General features: G+C 39.9%; 2 protein-coding genes across 2 annotated transcripts in view; one reads left to right on the plus strand and one right to left on the minus strand.

The window, feature by feature from the left end:
* The first annotated feature begins 3,933 nt into the window (after positions 1 to 3,933).
* On the plus strand, positions 3,934 to 14,676 carry LOC137286531 (DNA-directed RNA polymerases I, II, and III subunit RPABC2-like). Its single transcript, XM_067818448.1, has 5 exons — positions 3,934 to 4,128; positions 11,978 to 12,041; positions 13,093 to 13,226; positions 13,712 to 13,783; positions 14,272 to 14,676. The coding sequence occupies exons 1-5, from the start codon at positions 4,097 to 4,099 to the stop codon at positions 14,360 to 14,362; spliced, it is 393 nt and encodes a 130-aa protein (XP_067674549.1). The 5' UTR covers positions 3,934 to 4,096; the 3' UTR covers positions 14,363 to 14,676.
* An 830-nt stretch (positions 14,677 to 15,506) lies between these two features.
* LOC137286744 (cullin-5-like) overlaps positions 15,507 to 22,865 on the minus strand; it is a 59,136-nt gene continuing 51,777 nt past the window's right edge. Inside the window, exons 16-18 of the mRNA XM_067818726.1 lie at positions 22,639 to 22,757; positions 21,927 to 22,050; positions 15,507 to 21,505 (exon numbers count right to left, since the gene is read on the minus strand). Of these exons, the coding sequence (XP_067674827.1) occupies positions 21,311 to 21,505; positions 21,927 to 22,050; positions 22,639 to 22,757 (438 nt within the window). The 3' untranslated portion in view covers positions 15,507 to 21,310. The remainder of the gene's footprint in view (positions 21,506 to 21,926; positions 22,051 to 22,638; positions 22,758 to 22,865) is intronic.

Below are 22,865 nucleotides of genomic sequence, written 5' to 3' on the forward strand. Positions count from 1 at the left end.
TTCCAGTCCTAAAACAAATATCAAGTTTCACTAAAATATTCTCATAGCTTTGAAACTCAATTGATATCATTGGAGATAAGCAAATGCGCCGTCTCCTCAACTGTCAACTGCACAAAACTGACAAGTTATTGGTGTGGAAAATGTTGACCTGTCATATATGGCTACTGCAAAATATTTTTCTTGTCATCAATCGATTGGACTGACAACATCACCAAACCAAGGTGATAAGGGAGGATACAGGTCTCCTGAGAATCATCCTCAATGATCTGCAGGTTATAACGTTCCGATAATTATTCCCTGGAGATCCTCGAGGATGGAGAGTTACAACACTTCATCCATTCTTGTCGAGTGGCTTCCACGGCGTCATTTGTCCAAGAGAACGGTCCGAATTCGAATAAAATCGGTGATAGGGCAGTGTAAAGATCCCCAGAGCACAAAGTTGCACAACCAGTTTGGTGTCAAGCTCGACGTACTTCCCTGAAATTTCAAGTCATAGAAGAAGGGTCTACCAGCGGTTTAGCTACCATTATGAAAAAAAAAAAAAAAAAAAGCAAAACGGGTTCACATATGTTGCTAAAAAGGGTGGACAAATCCTCTAAATGCGTGTATAAATCTTTGCAACCTATCGGGCTTACACGAAACAAATGAGCATACTGCGAGCCAGTCTACTGGTTGCGCGAAAGTCGGTTTCTCATTTTCGTTGGCGTGCCTCTCACATAACCTTAAACTTAACCTTATGACGATAGGACTAAATCTGAACAGATAACGGTACATCATTTACATTGTTGTACCACACGACGATGACCACTCACTGATTATGATGGCAGAACATCCCAGAGACATGCTCCAACTCTTGATGATGAAACAAAATACCCAAGCGTCTGATACAGACAAGGAAAGTCTAACGGGTCAACCTCGCTGACTTGGTTGACTCAGAAAGATGTTCATGTTGTTGATCACTGGATTGTCTGGTCCAGATTCGATTACTTACAGACCGCCGCAATATATCTGGAATATTGCTGAGTGCGGCGTAAAACTCAACTCCACTCTCTCCTGCAAGTGTATTTAGTAAAAGCAGCCTATATATATCTAAACTCACTCTAATGGTTCACTGGCTGTCATTGGTCTTTCCGGTCTACAGGATCGTTGGTGATCCTTTACATCTCAGTCCTCGTCTTCTAGACCATGTAAAAGAGGGTTTGAGTACTATTACCTTTTAATTCAGCCTATGCAAAATGCAGTGCACATGCTGCATGTATGTGATGAATTTTGTATGTGCTTGAAGCCGTCTGAGCACATGAAGACGTGATTCATAACTTTTTTAAAGCACGGGCTTTGTGCATTCTAGAGAACTTGGACCAGTGTGGAAGGAATGGTTAAATCAGATTATCAACTCCAATCTTCACTCTGTAAATAGAGTGTTTTGTTTTTATTCAACACCTTTAGTCGCGAGTATAACAAATGCTTTTGTGCACGATTCTAGAACGGGTTACTCAAAGCCTAGCACCTTTAGAACACAGCACTTCACGTGAGGACGTCAAGGTTAGGTTAACCTAACCCTAACCCTAACCCTAACCCTAACCCTAACCCTAACCACCAATATTTACGTAAAAGAATATTATGGTGTGTTTTAAAGGGGCGCCGATGCGGAGCGAATAAAGTTTCTCAGCAACGGTCTAATTACGAAACCATGCAGCAAATTGGTCAGCACCCGCTCCCTCGACCGTTACGGACAAAGGGACTGGGCTCCAGTCCACATTAGCAGAATTTCTTCACCCTAAAAAGTCAGGAGTCTGGATGTCCATCACATGCCGTTATTTAAAAATATCCATGGTATTCCTTATCTGATTGTAACAAAATATCGCAGCAGTGTAGGGTTTTTTTCTGATGCCTTGGTGGTATAGTGACTGATCCAACTTGATCCTATTTCTGTGTTTTTACCTCGATATTTAATCATGTCATGTGAAAATATGATGTACATACACGTAGCAAGTCATTTGTTTCATATAAGTCCGACAGATTGCAAAGCTTTATCTCTAGATAGTTTTGAGGGTTGGTCCAGCTGTCATAGCAAACATCATACCTACATTTTGGTAGGTACGACCCTGGTTTATTATCCATGATAGTAAAAAAATATACAGTTGATTAATCTGTTAAACTAATAACAACGACTTTGCCATCTGTAGAGAAATCTGAAGATTTTCTGACGTAAAAAAATGATTATACCCATGTACCTACCCAAGTACACAGGAAATACCTATGTGCATTTCTTATGTAACAGCGACGTTCCGTTGGTATCCTCAAAACAGTTTCGGCCCATAAGTGTTTTCAGGCTGCATGCGACACAGAGATTACATCTTCCTTGCCGTAAATGGCGTTTGATGGTAAACGTGTTAAACCTACACATGTTATTTGTCAGCATTCACTTGATGGTAAGTTAATGAATTTATAACGGGTTTAAATAGTGGTAACACCACTAAAACTACTCGACATAGGTTCCCATTTGGCATTTCTCCTGTCTGGAGTAAATACTCAACATTATAAATTAAGGTCTGTAGTGGCAAATGTAGTGAATATTATGTACAGTCTAAGTAAACTTATCCTCAGTACTTTTCGTTACACTCCACCACTGAGTCTAACAAAACCTTATGGGAGGTCGCGTCAGGTAACCTTTGAGACTGACCAATCAGAACACAGCTTACCTAATCGCGAAAATGCACATTCGCACATCCCTTATGAACTTTTTATATCGAAAAGGTTCATACCCGAACGATTCCGAATGCTATTTAGCGTACGATCGCCATGACAACGGTGAGTAAACAGTCGCTGAAAATAGTGTTTTTGACAATATTCAAGGATGTTATCTTGCGCAAATTATTAACTTATGGTAACCATGTCAACAGAAACCCCAAAGCGTATATACTGCAGGTCAAACAACTGTGTTATATGTTGATGTTTGTTTGTGGAGAGATCGGTGACCTGAATATTTTGAAAGTCCCTCCGATCCCTAAATAGTAGCGGTTGTCTGATTGGTTAAATCTATTTAACCGTCTCGCATTTGATTGGATTGTCATTGATTGCTCAAAGGTTACCCGACGCGACCCTCAACTAGGTTTTGTTAGACTCAGTGGTGTAGTGTAACGAAATACACTGAGACGAAGTTTAGTTAGACTGATGTTATGTAATATGTGCATGTAAGTGATCCAAGAGGGTTTAACGTCGATCAAAGGATCAACCGATAACACACTGATTGATTAATTACTTCCACAACGAATTTGTCAAAAAGGCAGTGTTTATCAGTGTAGATTTACGTAATCTATACTGAATACGCCCTGTCGTAAAGTACGAGTGTAAAAACAACATCCTTCCTACAAAGAATTAACCGCCACTGCTTTGATTGTCTGATTGTTGCTTATTATTGGCTAACTAATGGCGGACATTATACAGTTAGTTGCCAGCTGTGCTGTCCTGGGTGACCAGTGAGATTATGTACACACACCGGAGTGAAAATTTTTCAAACGATGTGTCACTTTTCGCATATTAGACTGTTTAAAGACACAAGACATAGAGCAGGATTATTTAGCAGCTGCAAGTGAATGGAATATCGTTCTTTTATGTGGATATTGATGGATACATTCATTGATGGGTACATACATTTATTAACTTTCAAATGTGACAAGGAACTAATTAGATTTACAAAGCAAAATACAAAGACGTACACTGACTTCGTTACTTTTCAGTCCTAACGTTTTTTTTATACCACTGGCAGATGAGTAAATTTCAAGGTGTTTGATTCGTTTTCATAATAACGAAGTAAAAGACTTAATCTTTGTTGATCAGTCTACACATAAATTATCAATTGTGCATATGGGAGGCGCGGCAGAGATCACGAACCACTCACGAATTCTGGGATATCATCCGGGTACTCACGGGAGAAAAACAATAACAAAAGAAACCACCAGTCCACGGAAATTGATCCGCATCAGTGCCTCTTTAAAGCGTGTGGTGCTGTAAGCTGAAGGTAGGCCCACACCAGCGGGAGAAACCAAGGGTAGATAACCAGTCACAACGCCGATAGAGGGCACTTGCTTTGAACATGGCGGACGATGGGGATTTCGATGGCGATGAGTAAGACTCTTTTGTAATATTTGACTACTTTTAACTCTTGTTTGTTACGTATTTGCAAGGATTGCTACATCTAAGTTTGTATGTTAAGGTAAAAGCTTGTTTAATGGTTCTCATGTTTTGAGCAATATAGGTAGTCTTTCCAAAACAAACGGGTACGGTTTTATATCAGTTGTTATCATGAATCGACACACGTGTTGTTGAGGAATGAAGACCTATCATGCTTACGATCAACTGATGACATTGAGACTTTAACAGAATCCAGGCACCATAATTACTCTACTTTTATCAGAGACCATATCACAGAGTGATTATAATGTCTCCGATTCTTTTGTAGGTAATCATCTGTCACCTTCACAGGGGCTTGTATTGCTGAAAATAGTACGTCCTGGGTCCAACATGCCTACACTGATATCCATATACATATGTAGAAGGTATGTATATGGATATCAGTGTAGGCATGTTGGACCCAGGACGTACTATTTTCAGCAATACAAGCCCCTGTGGTCACCAGTCCGAGACGTAACGTGTACGCGAGACGGCCTATCGTCTCTTGTCCGCGAGACGGTGCGCTCCGCGGTACTAACTGAAGCGCTTCCCACTAATTAATTCAATCACCGTGGAACCACCTCGATTGGGTGCGAACACGATGCAGGGTAATTAAAGCGTCCCGTAAAATCCCCAAGGGTGGTGGGGTACTTGACAGTCGTGAATGAACAGGTTTTTCGATCTCGGATGCCACGCTTTCGTCATTTGCACTGAACAGATTACAACCTGCAGAATACAAGTTGTTTGTCCGACAAAATATTTACAATCATCCTAGGCTGATGCATACTTGGCCTCTGTATTTTCGATTTTTTCGGCACGTGAAAACATCGGGAAAGCAGAATACCACGCCCAAGGTCGGCTGTTTACACATGCCAATTACACAAAAATCAACTCATCGCTCATGAAAAGGTGATTTATTTCATTTGAATGTATTACTGGTGGAAATGTCAACGTAATCATCTTGCAGAAAGTTACAGAATATTTTGAAACTAATACGACCCCTACCGCATCTTGCATGAATCAAAACTTTGCCAATTTCGTCAAAAGTAATCCTGCGAAAACTATTAAATCATTTGCATATTTTTCGGAAGTGACGTACGTCCATTGTGTAACTCCACACAGCACACTGAAAAAAGGGACTCGCGGTGCCAGCCAAAGCTGACATCTCGTACTGATCAAAATTAGTGTTATACTAAAATACCTGCTTCGATATTTCATTACAGCTCATGGTGTTGACATGTGGATATCGTATCTTCCAGAGTACATATCAGTTTATGCCCGCATTAGCGTTTCTGAACCTCTTGAAAGAGAAATGATGTTTCTTTTAAGACCACCGTAAATAGATGTGCATTGTGTAAAATGACAGAAGTTGGGAAGAAAACAAACTAATTAGACGGTAACTGTTATAAGGTTTCTGGTGAGCCGCTCAAGCGGCTCACTGATCTCGTGTTTGCTTATTGCAAGTTGAGGATGGTGTTCCTCTGTACGGTCCAGCTTGCGAATGATGACTTGTTGATCATGAAAATGCATATAAGTAACTTGAACCTAATTTATGCCTTCGGAAATTGACATGATTTGATAAAGGCATTTAAAAAAAGAAATCACACTTTGTGACATAATTTCGAATTGAAAAAAGTACGAATTTAAATAAGGAAACATAACGCCCCCTGCAGGTTTTAATATCTTTCGCCCCCTCTTTCGATCAAACTCCATATGACCTGGCGGATACATTACGCATTCGGTAAGATCATGTTAAGTCTACAAATCATCATTTTCTGAAGAATTGTGCATCATGTCGGCGATTTGCGTAACATCCCTCATCCTGGAAGACATCATTCCTCTATCCCCTTCAGTGTGCACAGTATATTCAGGTAAGAATGTGTTGTTTCACTTACCCTGTACACACACAGGCAACTTCAATTAGATCGAATACATACGTATTTGCATACATACCTTTTCTACAACAAAACTAACAACACACATTACCAGATCTACTTCAGGTAAAAACTGGGACTTTCTTGTTTACACATATTCTATGTATATGCTTGAAACAGAAAAGGTTTTCGTTCCTGGAAGACAGCATGGCCAGTGGAAGACAACCAGCCCCGTGTATAATCCTGCATGCTGCGTTGGACTGGGAACGGCCAAATGCCCGTTTCCGCCAGGAGTCAGCAGAATGAGGGAACACGCACATTCCTGAGAACATTGCATTATTTGTTATAAAAACGAAAATGTATGAAGCTTTCACTGAATGTTTTAGATGTATCACAGTATGTAGTACAGCTATGTTTATGAAACACAGGTACATATTTCAAATAGATCAGTGCGGCGAATTGTGCTTGTCTTGGTTCATCTTTTTGGCCGAATGCAACACAATTAACTTTCATTTGGATTACGCAATTTATTGTATCACACACGTGACACTGGAGTGAAGACTGGGCCGAACGCGGCCAGGCATAGTTAATGACTGTAGTTGGGTATCACTGAATATACAGGTGGAGACAGGCAACAGGTGTGATGCAGTACAGCACGTTACTTCAGGGTGTGTACATCTAATGAGTTTGCAGACAGTTTACACGGCTATCTGGTGGACACGGGGGGCGATTGTGCAATTTCCTGTTTACGGTGCCTTTGTCGTTCGAGGTATATTTTATGATAGCTTGAAAACACATAATTAAATGCTAATTATATGTATTCCGTTTCCTGTTTGTGTTTGATAATCTGTGAAAGGCCATAGAAATGTTTATTTTGTGGTGACAAATATTCAAGTCGCATGGAGGTGGGCAAAATAGCGTTTTCTTACTTCATTCCGATTGAACTGATCACGTGATAACGATCTCTCACGTGATAATGAGATGACATATTTATGAGGAAGAAAGGAATAAAATTGTTCCAGATGATTACAAACTCAAAATATTGTCCATAGCATTACTGATCGACGACTTATAAACAGATTTTTATTGCTTAATGTTATAATGTTTTTCAAAGTGTTCTGTTTTGGTATGAAGGAGTTATTCTTGTACTGATTATCTTCGAAGAGTACTTGAAAGTGCTGTGCGTCGTTGTCAACACTATCATCGGCTTTCCTATCTTTTACTTTGGTAGATTATTTAAACAGTATTCATAGATAAAAACAATACATTCAAAGCCAACACAGAAATATATATTTTATGTATATGCGTGAAATAGGAAGGGTTTTCCTTCCTGGACGACAGCATGGACAGGAGAAGACAACCAGACCCAGCTACAGTCCAGCATGTTGGTTTGGACAGCCTTTTCAGCCATCATCAGCAGAATGAAGAAATATGTGTATACCAGGGAGTTTTGCATTATTTGTCATAATTACGTAACCTTTCACTGACTGTTTTATATGTATTTAGTATAACTATGGAAATAGTTTTATATTCTCGGACACAGGTGCATGTTCAAAATTCTTCAGTACGGCGAATTGTATTTGTCCCCTGACAGAATGAAACACAAATAAATTTCACACAGATTATGCAATATCACACACGACACTGTTTTCCAGCAATGATTAAGCCGGAATGAAGAGGATGCAGTCAGGCATAGTTTATGACTGCAGTTGATTAGCCCTGAATATACAGGTAGGAGACTGGATACCCATTTATTGGGTTTGGAGACAGCATATTTGCAGACAGTTGACACGGCTGTCTTGTGGACACTGCCAGCCACTGTGCAGTTTCCTGCTTACGATGCTTTTATCGTCCGTGATAAACTTAAAAACGCACAATTAAATGCTAACTATTTTGTTTGGTGTTGTTAAGCTGGTAAAAGACAGAATCATGTTTATTCAGTTGTGACAAAAGTTCTGTTGATATGTAGGTGAGCAAAATCTGCTCAGGGAAGTGGCATCTTCCGTGTGTAACAGGGATGGCTCGACTGATTTTATTGCTGTAGTTGACTAATAATACAGCTTTGAAACAATGTCAGTCTAAGTAAACTCAGTCTCAATGTTATTCCTTAAACTCCACCACTGAGTTTAACAAAACCTAGCAGAAGGTCGCATCAGGCAACCTTTGAGCGACCTATGACCGTCCAATCAATAGCGAGACGGTTATATAGATTTAACCAATCAGACAACGGCTACTACTTAGGGGCACAGCTCTCTCCACAAACAACAATCCGCAGAAAATACAGATATTTGACCTGCGATATATACGCTTTGGGGTTTCTGTTGACATGGTGACCATTGGCTAATATTTCTGCAAGATGAGATCCCTTGAATATTGCCAAAGCACTGTTTTCGGAGACAGTTAACTCTGTTGTCATGGTTGTAATGTGCGCCGTGTGAATCACCCAGAAGCGATCATACGCTAAACAACATTCGGAATCGTTCGGGTACGAACCTTTTCGAGATAAAAAGTTCAAAAGGTGTGTGCGAATGTCCACTTTCGCGATTTGGAAAGCTGTGTTCTGATTGGTCAGTCCCAAAGGTTACCTGACGCGACCTCCCATAAGGTTTTGTTAGACTCAGTAATGGAGCGTAAGGAAAAGTACTGAGGCTAAATCTCCGTCTAAATAACTCTTTTTTTTATCACATTCACGTCATCTGTTTAAAAGTGGAGAAATCGCATTTCTATAATATTACGTGTTGATGACAATGACATAAAACTTAAGGAAATGAGTGGTAATTCCTGCATGCAGTGTGTTCAAGAATACATTTTGCTTAAACTATTAAAGATCATGCAGTCCTCCGAAGTTACTTACCACCTGATGCGAGTGAACATATTGAGCACCGGGTCGGCTCCCGTGGCAAAAGGCGTCTCTCGTAGTCGTAACGATCTTGTGAGTAAGGTTTGAGTGTCTGACGAGCAGTGGGAGGAAAGTAGATGTGTTTCAACGCGATGCCACACCTATGTGCGTTCGTGTACTTGAACAAGTACTTGTATGGTGTAAATCTGCATTGAATATGCTTTCAGAACATGTTAAGTTAATGTTTCTATGAAACTGGCACATATGTGAAAATCGTCGTCAAAACCGACTACTTTTGCCTCTCGAACGTCTGTGAGGGCGGTGTGTGTGTGTCTGTGGCCAGTAGCAGGAAAGTAGATGTGTTTCATCGCGATTGTACACCTATGTGCATTCGTGTGCACGAACAAGTACTTATACGAGGTAAATCTGCATGGAATACGCTTTCAGAAAATATAAAGATCATGTTTGTGTGAAATGTGCACATAGGTGAAAATTGTCGTCAAAGGCTGACTACTTTTGTTCGTGCTTCTGGGAAGCGTCTCTCGTACGCGTAACGAAATTGGGAGGACGCTGTGTGTGTCTGTGACGAGCGGTGGGTGGAAAGTAGATGTGTTTCATCGCGAGTGTACACCTATGTGCATTCGTGTACACGAACAAGTACTTATACGAGGTAAATCTGCATGGAATAAGCTTTCAGAAAATATAAACATCATGTTTGTGTGAAATGTGCACATAGGTGAAAATTGTCGTCAAAGGCTGACTACTTTTGTTCGTGCTTCTGGGTAGCGTCTCTCGTACGCGTAACGAAATTGTGAGGCCGTTTGTGTGTCTGTGACGAGCGGTGGGTGGAAAGTAGATGTGTTTCATCGCGAGTGTACAACTATGTGCATTCGTGTACACGAACAAGTACTTCTACGAGGTAAATCTGCATGGAATAAGCTTTCAGAAAATATAAACATCATGTTTGTGAGAAATGTGCACATAGGTGAAAATTGTCGTCAAAGGCTGACTACTTTTGTTCGTGCTTCTGGGAAGCGTCTCTCGTACGCGTAACGAAATTGGGAGGACGCTGTGTGTGTCTGTGACGAGCGGTGGGTGGAAAGTAGATGTGTTTCATCGCGAGTGTACACCTATGTGCATTCGTGTACACGAACAAGTACTTATACGAGGTAAATCTGCATGGAATAAGCTTTCAGAAAATATAAACATCATGTTTGTGTGAAATGTGCACATAGGTGAAAATTGTCGTCAAAGGCTGACTACTTTTGTTCGTGCTTCTGGGTAGCGTCTCTCGTACGCGTAACGAAATTGTGAGGCCGTTTGTGTGTCTGTGACGAGCGGTGGGTGGAATGTAGATGTGTTTCATCGCGAGTGTACACCTATGTGCATTCGTGTACACGAACAAGTACTTATACGAGGTAAATCTGCATGGAATAAGCTTTCAGAAAATATAAAGATCATGTTTGTGAGAAATGTGCACTTAGGTGAAAATTGCCGTCAAAAACTGACTACTTTTGTTCGTGCTTCTGGGAAGCGTCTCTCGTACGCGTAACTATATTGTGAGGACGCTGTGTGTGTCTGTGACGAGCGGTGGGAGGAAGGTAGGTTTGTTACAACACGATGATACACCTATGTGCGTTAATGTACACGAACAAGTACATGTACGAGGTAAATCTGCGTTGAATAAGCTTTCAGAAAATATGAAAATCATGTTTATGTGAAGTGTACACATAGGTGAAAATTGTCGTCTGAAGTCTAATATCTACTGGTATGGCAGCTACCATAAAACGTAAAACTGTTTTTGCATCGGTAGAAGTGACCCCCACTCTTAATCGTGTTTTCCAACGATTATACTTCCAACAAAAGAGTAGTCCGTATGAAAAAATGTTATTCGTGATTTTGTTTAAATTTATTATACCCCTTTGATGTAACGCAAGAAATATCGCCATGTACATTACGCACGCTTCACACAGTCTCAGACTCAAGACGGATGTTTTGACTGGGCAATTTAGTCAGGCATCAGTTACCTCCCATTAATGACACGCTAACCCGGTCACTTCCACGCGAGACGATTCGCGCGGTTTCGAAGAAAGTAAACATGTTTCAACACAATAACAAACAGGTGTGCGTTGGTGTGCATCGAAAGCTGCATATATATTATGAATCTACGATAAATGAGCTTTCAGAAAATACTAAATGTACGTTTCTGAAAATTATGCACATAGGTGAAATTCGCAGTTGAATATCGCCAATTTTTGCTCAAATTTTGCACATTTTTGTCATTTTTTTCACAATTTAATTTCCTCTTTTTATGTTTTCATTCACGTCATCCGATAACTTGACCATCTGTCAATGACTGTAGCAAATTTTGTTTAATTATTTTCACAAATAACAATTTTAGACATGTTTTTGTGTGACATGCAGAATTTCTCTCTCTGTGATCAGGGAGTCACGCGTATGAGTGACCCCCTCTCAGGTAGTCACTTGTACGCGTAACGGGAGACCGTCTCGCGTACACGTTACGTCCTCTACTGGTCACCTTCACATTCACACTGCTGTGAAAGCGTGAAGACACCATCAACGCAATTCACAAACGAAAATTAACCTAGTCCAGAAATGGATTCTTTCTTGACTTACAGATTGATGTATTTCAATCACAGTTTTGAATGTTTAAGCCACTTCTCAGTCATCACCATTCTTATTAAAGTGAATCCCGCTTCTGACCCCATATATCTGGAAACCTCTTATTCTGGACGTTGTTTACTTGAGAAAAAATAATATGTACCACAAGAAAGGCTCCATTTAGTGAAAAATCTGTTAGGTGATAGGTGATCAATCACTTTAGATGAATGATAAGGTTTGATCAAGGGATTGCCTGACAAAAGCCCCACAAGACAGAAGTCCCACAGACAAAAGTCCCACAGACAAAATCCCCAGCAGACATAAGCCCCATAGCTAAAAAAACACATGAGACATGGCGGTAGAAAATGAATTTTATGTAATTAAATCTGATGTAGAGAATGGTTGACATGGAATTTAAAACTTGCTTCTGTATGCTGATCTATTGGTGACTGTTGTGTGTTTATTGCAGCTTTGATGAAGTCGCTGATGATCTTGATGATGATGAGGTCCTGGATGAACCTGAGAATACTGAGGTAATTTTTGTACACAGCCTCATTAAAATCCGATTTCGTTGTCATTCCTCATTAACCATGTTAACAAAGATCAGGGGATATGATGCATGATGTTACAGGTTTTGTAAGAATGTCCGTGCATCCAACCAGTCTTAAGGTTGCTTGCCAGATTGGGAGAGTGCCAAGGTGTTCCCTAACCATGCAGCCTTGAAAGGGTTAACACAGGGTTTTCAGAATGACTGTTATGGGCTTTATGACTGATTTCCTTTAACATCACTAAAAGCCTCTAAGTGGGGATAAACATTTGACGAAAAGAGAGATTAATTAGTGTGGGAAGCACTGCCATTTGTTTAGACTTTACTGGCTTTAGTTCAGGTTTTCAATTGAGTTGACATGTCATGATATGTTTTAAAGTGTAGTCTTAAACATGAGGTACCAGTTTGAAACAAGTGATGTAAAGTTTGACAGTACAAGTTTGTGATTGACCTGTGTTGAAATTCTTGTTGCTGTATTGGGTGGTTTATGTTCCCAGAAGTTCTTGAGCCGTAAATGGATGCCTTTGGATCTTAGTTGAACAGTAGCAAGAACCAACATGTTATTGTTTTTTGTACACCAGTGTAAATATAGTACTGTTGCTGGTTACTGTTCTGTTGCACTTTCTTGTGCAGAAAAGTAGCTTAGTAGTTGAAGTGTTTGCAGATCATGTCAAGTTCAGTGCCCCACACCTGCATCATGCATTAAGCCCATCACTGGGCCCTATTTCCATGTTATTGCTGCAACATTGCTAACAGAACTGGGGATACTGAGTTTGTTATGGTATGCATTCATAGCAGAATATTTAATTTGGATCAGTTTTGTGCGAGCTCCTCAATGCTTTATGGTAGACAGGGTTATTGCTATCAACAAGTCAGTGTTAACCTTGCATGGAAAGTGAATTCAGCAGAGTTCTTATTGTACAGTGCAATCTGATTCAGCATTTGGTTGAGGCAGTACACATTGTATATGAGCAACCATGTTACTCAGCATTACTACCAAGCATGCCAAAGTCTGGGGAAGGTTTTCCTGTTTTCAGGTTGGCCAGGAGCAGATAGAAGTCTTACCTAGTGACACCCCCCGTCAGGTAGAACCAATGAAGAGAATTACATCCCGCTATATGACGAAATATGAGAGAGCAAGGATTCTTGGAACAAGAGCATTACAGATAGCGTAAGTCTTAAACAAGCATGAGATTTTCAGGCAATATGCTGTCAGCTAACTGAAAGAGGTCTGTAGTTTACATTTGACATCATCCATGACCACGAAACCACCACAGCAGTTGACAGTCCATGGTGCACCATCAGAATGAGGATTCAGTAATTGTTAATTTGTAGGTTTGAATCCAGTATTAACCCTAGTGATGTTCCTTGCCATGATGTGTATGTAATTGTAATTCCCATCATGATGTCTCATTCCAACATTAAGCTTACGTGCAGGAAGGTAACCATCTCTGATTGTGTTCCAGAATGTGTGCCTTGATGTAATTGTCTGATTGTGTTCCAGAATGTGTGCCTTGATGTAATTGTCGGATTGTGTTCCAGAATGTGTGCCTTGATGTAATTGTCGGATTGTGTTCCAGAATGTGTGCCTTGATGTAATTGTCGGATTGTGTTTCAGAATGTGTGCCTTGATGTAATTGTCTGATTGTGTTTCAGCATGTGTGCCCCTGTGATGGTGGAATTGGAGGGAGAAACTGATCCACTCATGATTGCTATGAAGGAACTCAAGTGAGTAGCTTCAGCAGTGTAGTCAAGACTGGCAGTATTAATGGTGTTATAGGCAATCGGACACGATCTGTTATGCATCACTACTTCCAGTTATGGTTGTCAGGATTATTATTCTTAGGTTACCCTCATTTCATCATTAATACCTCAGGAGTGGTAGGGTTATACAGTCAAACCCCGATAAACTGAATGCCAGCCTCTCGAATATACGGCATAACTCCAAGTACCAGTCCCAACTATTTTTTCTACCAGCATAGACATACATATGTCTCGAATACATCAATAAGTCGAATTTATTACTTGGTCCCCAGTGGTTTGACTTATCTGGATTTAACTGTACCTGTTTGAAATGGTTAGTTGTCACAATAGATATCTCTTTGGGCTTCCTTCAGATTATGCCCAAGCTGTTGTGTTCCTGACATGTTTTTACATTGCTGACATTAACAGTAGGCAGTAAACAACATTCTTTCTCTCACAATATGCTGTTTCAGGGCTAGAAAAATCCCCTTTATCATCCGACGATATTTACCAGATGGTAGCTTCGAAGATTGGGCTTTGGATGAACTGATCATGACAGAATGATCGTGTCAACTCCATGTGACTTGGCTGAATCAGGAACTACATCTGTTATTGATGGGAGGTGCCATTGTGGTAGACTATCTCTCCAGCTCATGATGGCAGCCTCATCTCTCATGTAGTATTTTACATTCATTCTGTTCAATGGATTTTATGAATTCAGGAGAGAAGGGAGGAAGTGGATCAGTTTGCTGCTGTCAGATGTCTTTGAAAGATGGGATCTGGTACAAAAACAGTGTTAGACCATTTTCTCACATCTTCATGAATCATCCATCATATGAATCATCATCATTGTTTTATAATAAAACAATAAAACACCACTTTGCAGTTTTAGTCATTCTGCTGTGTATAATCTCAACCGTCTGCAGGTTGTGCAGGGCGACGTACCCCCGAGCTCTCTGATGTAATACAAGGCGGTCATAATATCATTTGTCTCTGTCATGTATTTAGAACCAGCAGATATTCTTATATTACACCACTGATGCAAAATACCAGGTTGCAAGCCAGAGGTCTTTGCTAATGAGAGATTTTCAGAATTTATATTTGTCCTTTTCGACACGAACAAGTTTGTCTTGGATTCTGTTATTTGTTAGTTTGCATGGATCATATTTGAGAGAGTAACTGGTATCCTATCATGAAACGTAGCATACACTAAGATCAGTTTGTCAACTTGTGTCATGTGTGAACTATCTCCAAAACTGCCATTTTCTGGTCAGTACAAGTACTCCATGACTAAATACAGAATTTCAGTTATGTTGTTAGATCCATGAGAAAAGTTCTGAATCCAACGGCACCTGTATATAGACAGACAAAATCATAAAACTTTTATCAATTTGGACAGATTCTTGTTCGACCTGTAACAATCACATTATTTGTTCTTTCCATGCAATATTCCATATGCTATATGGTAGCAGTCTGTAAAACATCAAGTCAAGACCAGACAATACAGTAATCAACAGCATGAGTATCGATGTGCGCACGTCGAAGGACATGTCAACCAATTCAGTGAGCATGACCACCTGATCACATTAATCGCCTGATAAGACAAGCGTGGTTTGCTGCAGACCTATTCTACCCTGTATTTTCCTGGTTCTCCTGACTAGGAAATGATCTTTCTCGTATTGAATGAATCAAGGACAACATGGTCTCAGATATATTATACACTTTTTATTTTTTTATGCTTTTAAAAAAAGCATATGTACATAATGTGGGATAACCCCCACAATTCACACAGTTATTACACAACAACATATTCTTGGAGGTTCATTCTCACGGAAACGCCAGTTATTCCTAGTAATAACGTATTACACATGGTAATAAATAGATAGGAAAAATAGAAATATTTCTCATAGATTCACATCAAATTGGCATCTCAATTTCACACCGATAACGGCAGATAATACAGCATAATTAAGGATCCCAATTAAGTTCACAGGGTTTCAGGAGATAAAACCGCTTCATACAGCCAAAGATGTATTATCAGTATGATGTACAATGAGGGTGCCTGGACTTCTGCCATGCCCTTGATCACCTGTGATTGTAACATGAAGTGTGCCACACTCTGACTAAACATTAGACTTCAAATCAGACCGTTCACTGTGTATTTTAGTTTATGTCCCAAATTTGTAAATAAAAGGAAACATAACTTTTCCACTTTCAACATAAAAAACACATGCACTATGGACTGTATTTGAAAACTATTCAAGAGAATGGTTGAACTTTCACAGATATCATGGTAGGGCATTCTGGCTGGAACAAGAGCCCTGTAGATCTGTTTGATTGCCATTTTAGAAGTTGATGCACAGTAGAAAAGTCTAATACTTTATGGATAACAACTTCCTTATTTCGATGACGCGACGTTTCGGTATAGCTTCTTATACCGTACAATAGCCAGGGATGTTGCTGTCTACCACAGTGACGCCACCTATATCTCACAGGTGTGTATGTTCAGACACTGAAGTAAACATATAACATCTGCAGTATGTACAGTGTTGAGTGTGTGTCTTCAGGTTTGTTGATATTGTAATTAATCAGTAGCAATGAAATAGTGGTTCAAAAACAGTTGACTCTAATCAAATTCATTTCTTTAAATGATGTTCCAGACATCATTGTATGTTGGTCCTTGTCTGTCAGATGTTAGATCAGTTCCAGTATAAAGGATCTGGACTCTCAAAACGAAGTGGGCTTGCCATACAGATTATGGACAGGGCAACTGTGGCCGACACTGATGTGGGCAATATATTGGTATAGATACCGATGGACTTGTTAAGTAATCAAATAGAGGATGAAGTCTGCATAGAGAATTCATCGCCTATAACCACTGGGTTGGTTAGCCATGCTCCATCAAATCATGACAAACTTTCTGCTCACAGGAAGAATTGCTAATAATACAGTAAGTGTGTCTGGCCAATGTACTGCACTATGATTTAGCATTATCATGGTGGAATCAAATAATATGCAAGACTTGACCAGATGAACATGTGATTGATATGAGCAACATGTAAGGCGTTGGTGTTGAAGATACTGTCAGCAACCCAACACACCATCCATGTGGTTGCCTCTTTACACTAGCACATGACAAATGATGGTACTTTGTTTGAGAATCATGGGTCTGGCATGACAGCCCAAGATGACACCTCCTCTCTGCAATATTGCCATAGGGTACTAAGGCAGTTACAGTGCTGATGCCCCCATGGTGATATGAATCAGAATACATGCATTCCACTCTCAGTTGAGGAATTTTGCTGTCAGAGTTATTCCCATCTGACAATTTTTCATGGCATCAATACACTGGACTATCATCACCTTCAAGCACCAATTCAAAGATACTCACTGATGCAGGCATCTACATGAGGGATCAGTAAAGAATTCCACTGGAGATATGAGTCAGTAGTGTGTGACTGAGTTGAGTTTTACACCACTTCTGCCAATATTCCAGCAGTATCATGGCAGAAAGACACCAGAAATGGGCTTCACAAATTGAACCCGGGTCTTTGGTGTGATGGGCCAGCACTTTAACCACTAAGTAAGCCAGTGATGAATGTTGTATTCACTGAATGCCAGCAACACTCAAGCCAAGTCCAAGCAATGTGTCTACAAAGAATAAAAATCCTGCCAACCAAAACGCTGCAGCCAATGTTACAGCTTGTAGCAACTGGTGTGGACCTGTCCCCAACTCTACATGGGTGAGGCATATTCTACCCCGAAATCTATAAAGGATGCATGGAGAACTCGAGACCTAACCTTCCCCAACCCAGCAGACAAGGTCAATGCACTGGGGATCTATCACACTATTCTGTGGTATACTGACGACCTCCACCAGAAACTTACAGGGAGGAACACTGCTGAATTGGGATATGTTACATGCTTCAGTTCCTAGACGCCAGGCGTTGTCTTTGAGGTATTTAGACATGAGCCTGCAGTGTGTGGAATTGCAAGTTGAAACCACCGTAACCGATAGCAACACCAATACAATAGCTCTCTCTCCCTCTCATTCCTTGCCAGTGAGATCGAGTTGAGTTCATTGCTACAACAAACAGTACTCAGTTATATCACATCATGTCAGCCTTCTGTAGGGGTGGGAGTTGAGACCTTCACAATGTAGGGGTGGGAGTTGAGACCTTCACAATATGGGTGTAACCCAGGGGGCCTGGTGCTGACAGACCTAGAAACCATTCTATTCCAAGCTGTCCAAACAAAGCCTGTCTCCATCATCTATCTATGCACTTGAAGTTAACTATCCCTGGAGAGAACTTGTATCACACTTACACAAGATCACAAAACCCTGAATGATTTGAAATATTTCATTAAATCACATCTAATTATAACTATATTCACTGTAACTAAATATTTTTACATCACTGTTTCACCCTTTCCTTAAACAAATCTAATGCCACAATCCAAGCTTAACCACCTATTTACCGAAATATCACCTTTCTATGATTGTGCAGTATTATACAATTTTCTAATCTTCATGATGTCCACTCTAGAGACTGATTGGGTGACTTTGTAACCGCACAGTATTTCAGTTATGAAGTGAAGTGAAGGGAAGGTTTACAGTGAAGAAGGGTTTACCACAAAAAATGTACTGATTCAATTCCAAAACTTATTCACGTAAAAATAGCTTCAATCACAATGGCCCTTTCAGTTCACCTGCACTAAGGAAAGTCATACAAACACAGATAAAGGTGCATCAAGAACTCAAGACCGAGAACATACAAACAATCCCACTGAATCATAGACTCAAGGAGTAAATGTTGTGTTACATCTCTCCCAGCACCTTACCTAAACTATGGCCAGGGATGTACAAGGCTGGCAGCACATGTTGATCAGATTTGAAGCCAGGATCTTGTAGATCAGTTGGTGCCAAGGTAGTGTTCTCGATGCCAAGGTAGGAACTGGTTTCACAGACTGGTTTGAACATGGAAGCACCCACTGATAGGACTCCATTATTCTTAAATAGTCAATATTGTTTGAAAGAAATACATTATATTTTTCAAATTTGTTTTCTAGATAGTATTATCTATTGCCTAAGAACCACTGAAAGAAAGCTCTTCAAAGCGTTACCAGACCATGCAGCAGAATGTCAAGACATTATAACACAGAATCATGATTTTTTACCGCCTATTAATTATAATATTCTCAATAAATCTAAGAGCAAAGACATACAGTGAAACATGAAGGCAATACAGTCATCAACACCTGAGATGATTCTCCTGTACAGCTGGGATACAACTCAGTGCATGTCCAACCTCCCACTACACTGAAAATACTGAGACAGTAGATGAGGTTATTATCAACAGGTCCCTGATGGCTTCGTCGTCTCACTAGACTGCTACCTACCTGAATTAAGTCAGAGGCATATTTTATCATCTTCTTTGGTATTTTCCTAATGCCTGAAAATCTCCTAAAGCAATGTTTCAATGTATATTTTGTAATGTTATACTTTTTGTTTGGTTTAGGTTATTTCATCATCATTTATCACAGCTCCTGTCTAGGTCCTGACAAGTGTAACTGTTGTCAGTGAGATGTTGGAGGAGATGTGAGGAGAACACTCCCACTGAATGAGGTGACTGAGAGTTAATGTTGTTTCAAAGTTCTCCATCATAGCACTGCATCATGAAGAAAACCATAAAGTGACGTGATGTTGGTGAAAACTGTACACATCTAACGCCCTGGAATCATGCAATCATGCATCCTTCTTTCAGGTAACCAATCATGTATCTCTTTGTTTAAAGGTTATTGCTTGTTTTTGAATATGGGCTATTAATCATGTGCCCTCTGAATAAAAGTTACAAAACATGTGTCTTCTGAATAAAGTTATAAATGATATTTGTCTCTTAACATAAAGGCTATTAGTCAAGAGTGTTCCACTGCGTACAGGACAGAAAGTTGTCAGTCTCAGATGAGATGGCAAAAGTATGCACTTAATATGCTGACACTCATATCACAAAACTGTTGGTAAAACCTTAATTGATTGAAACATGTTAAAACAGATATCATGTAATTGGCATAGATACACAGGGAAATACAGAACAAACTACAAGACAATCCATATGTGTGCGCATAAAGAATATTATTTTAAGAAGTCTATAACTGTCAGCCATTCTAGATCCAAAAGTGTTGATCATACAGATGTGGAGCCTTTCAAACAGTTGACCATTCTGTGTAACTAGCAGCCCTGTAAAACTGTTTCACCCTGTACCGTAGACCCTGTAGGAGAGGACCCTGACTAATCTGGACACCCCCCTTTGTGGATAGTTGTGGTTAAATGGGTTGACAAAAGAACACAATGCTTCAGATCAAGGCTACAGTCACATGGCTACCAATGACCCAGCAGGTGGAAGATCCTTCAAGTATGCCATTAAAAATATTGACAACCAAATACTTCCATTGCAGCAAACCCTGGACGAAGGCAAACAGGCACTCACATACACATATAGCTTCCATAATCCAGACAATGGTTAAGTCAGAACAGATTAACAGGTTTCTACTGTATCAAGATATCTACATACTGGCGGACCTACTTTACTTGGTGACCAAAGTTTTACCATAATCAAAGTTATCTATGAAGTGATATAGCAGATTAGGCTGCTTTGTGTCTCTGATGCCACCTTCAGCTCCCCAGAGCCTTGCTGGACCGGGGTATCTATAGATATAGGTCATCTGGCCTGTGTACCACTGGAACATGGAACTTCTCCAGGCTATCTTCAGTCAAAGGGATGGTAAGATGCAGATGCTTTCATGACTGCTAGAACTACCATATTTCAGACATATATAAACGTTATGAGATGCAGTTTGTAAAACTTACTGACACTGTTTAGAGAGCTGTTAATTAGTACATTATTTTCAGTGTTAGATTAAACATAGCAACATGTATGAATAGTGTGTTCCCCTTCTGAGAAGTATGATATTAAACCTTATTTCTAAAATGTGCATTTGGTTTTTTTTAATATGAGCAAGTAATTGACTGAAGTTAAGATCTGCAGGAATATAAGATAACAGTGCCATCATTTGGCATGACATTATTCTATGCTTTAGCGCCAAGCTTGCCAACTTCAGTATATCTGAACATTGAAAAACCAACTTGTTTGATAATTAAGTCATAATTCTGCATACAATTTCTTCATTCAAAGAATTCTAGCTCTCAGTCATTTGAACACTTCAATTAAATTGAATAACAATTTTCAAAAGATGTCTGTAGTCCAAACATCAGTACTGTGGCCAGAGGGCTGCTTGTCCCACCTGGTGCTTCAAGACATCTCAACAGACCTACTGCTTGGACCAGCTCACTGGCTGACCCCTGCAAACATCCAACTGTGTTCATACTCAGGCTTGCACCAATAAATAGACAATGATTTAAAACTGCCCCATGTGTCCTGGGGAAAACCTTCTTCAGTCTAGTATGAAATTTTCACTTCCCTGAAAATTGCATAATGTTCATTTTGCTAGTGTTCATGCCATGTATATGAACATGTTGATGTTCTCCTCATCTCGCTTCATGTACTTGTGCTCAATGAGCCACTCGATCTGTTCTTTAATCAGTTTCTTTGAAGGCAGAAACATGTTTTTCAGGATTTCTACGAGTTCGGTCTGTAAGGCAGCGTTTGTAATTCTTTTCCTCATCTTCATTATTTTCACTATTGCCTCCTGGAAACAAATCAGATACATGAATGAGAGATGTACTCTTAAGACTGGAAGAATCGACCACTCTTGCCATATCATGGCCAATTAATGACTGAGGAAAACCTAAACTGATACAGGCCATAGACTTAAACCAGTGTTGTGAATCCTACAATATACACTGACACAGATCTACATATATCGTCCTTAACAGCGTTTCTGTATAGACTATTCATATAACAATATTAACACATTAATGTTATCAATGTCATCACAATAGGAACACTGTGTATCATCAACAACCATTCAGTATATTAAACATTATCAAGCCCCCAACATATGATTGTTTTTCATTCTTACTGATGTACACTCATAACATCGAAGTTGAGCTACACCTTTATTATCTCCTCCAGTAATTCCTGCCCAGAATGGCATCCCACACACTCACCTGTACACGTAATATCCTAAGCTGCATTATGCCTTCATTATCCTCCTCCTTTGTCTTCTCTGTAGATAGCTGCAGACGGCCAACCAGGTTCATCTTGCCACGCTTTTGAACTTTTCCATTTTTGCTGTAATATGACATTCATGACTCTATATTTCCTCCATTAAGACCATCAAGAGAAGAAATATAGCTCCTACTCTGTGTACAACATACCTCCAATCTGTGTTTAAAAATCCAGCTATCTAACTTGCCTGATGGCATCTTGTAACAACCCATACAAGTTGTTTAGCCAGCTTGCACAGCTGGCCTACCATAATGCTTTATTGGGCATATCATATAACAATCCACATTTTTGACTGACCTTTTTGAACAAAAGCGGTCATGAGGCAGAACTCACATCGTTACAGCAACAGTTTCAGTGAAAATACATCTCTGGTGAGAAGTGATAAAATCATGCACAACATGTAGTGTGTATGGAATTTCATGAGCTCAGTGTGCATGTTTTGGTCTGAGTGAATATGGTTTTACACTGTTTTTAGCAATGCTCCAGCAGATGACACCAGAAATGGGCTTCACAAATTGTACCCATGTGGGGAATCAAACTTGTACCTTCAGTGTGATGAGTGAACACTTTATCCACTAGGCTACTTGACTGCCCTGGACAGGTGTGGGAAACGTCAACCTAGCCACACAACAGGAGGACAATGTGACTCACATAAGGGCAAACTCCTGGTTGATCCAGAACTGTGTGTTGTCGTCAACATCCTTGGGGGCCTTCACATCTGGACTACACAACAATATCTGTCGCTTTATCTTTGGAAACGCCACCAGGGACTGCAGCACAGAAACACATGGCCATAACGTCATAATGTAACAGTTGTTAAGCTCTATCAGGTCATTGTTCTTTAAGTGAAGTCTAATTGCTGAAAAGTACATGTATAT

Source organism: Haliotis asinina, chromosome 6 (genome assembly GCF_037392515.1).
Source record: "Haliotis asinina isolate JCU_RB_2024 chromosome 6, JCU_Hal_asi_v2, whole genome shotgun sequence".
Classification (NCBI taxonomy): Eukaryota; Metazoa; Mollusca; class Gastropoda; order Lepetellida; family Haliotidae; genus Haliotis; species Haliotis asinina.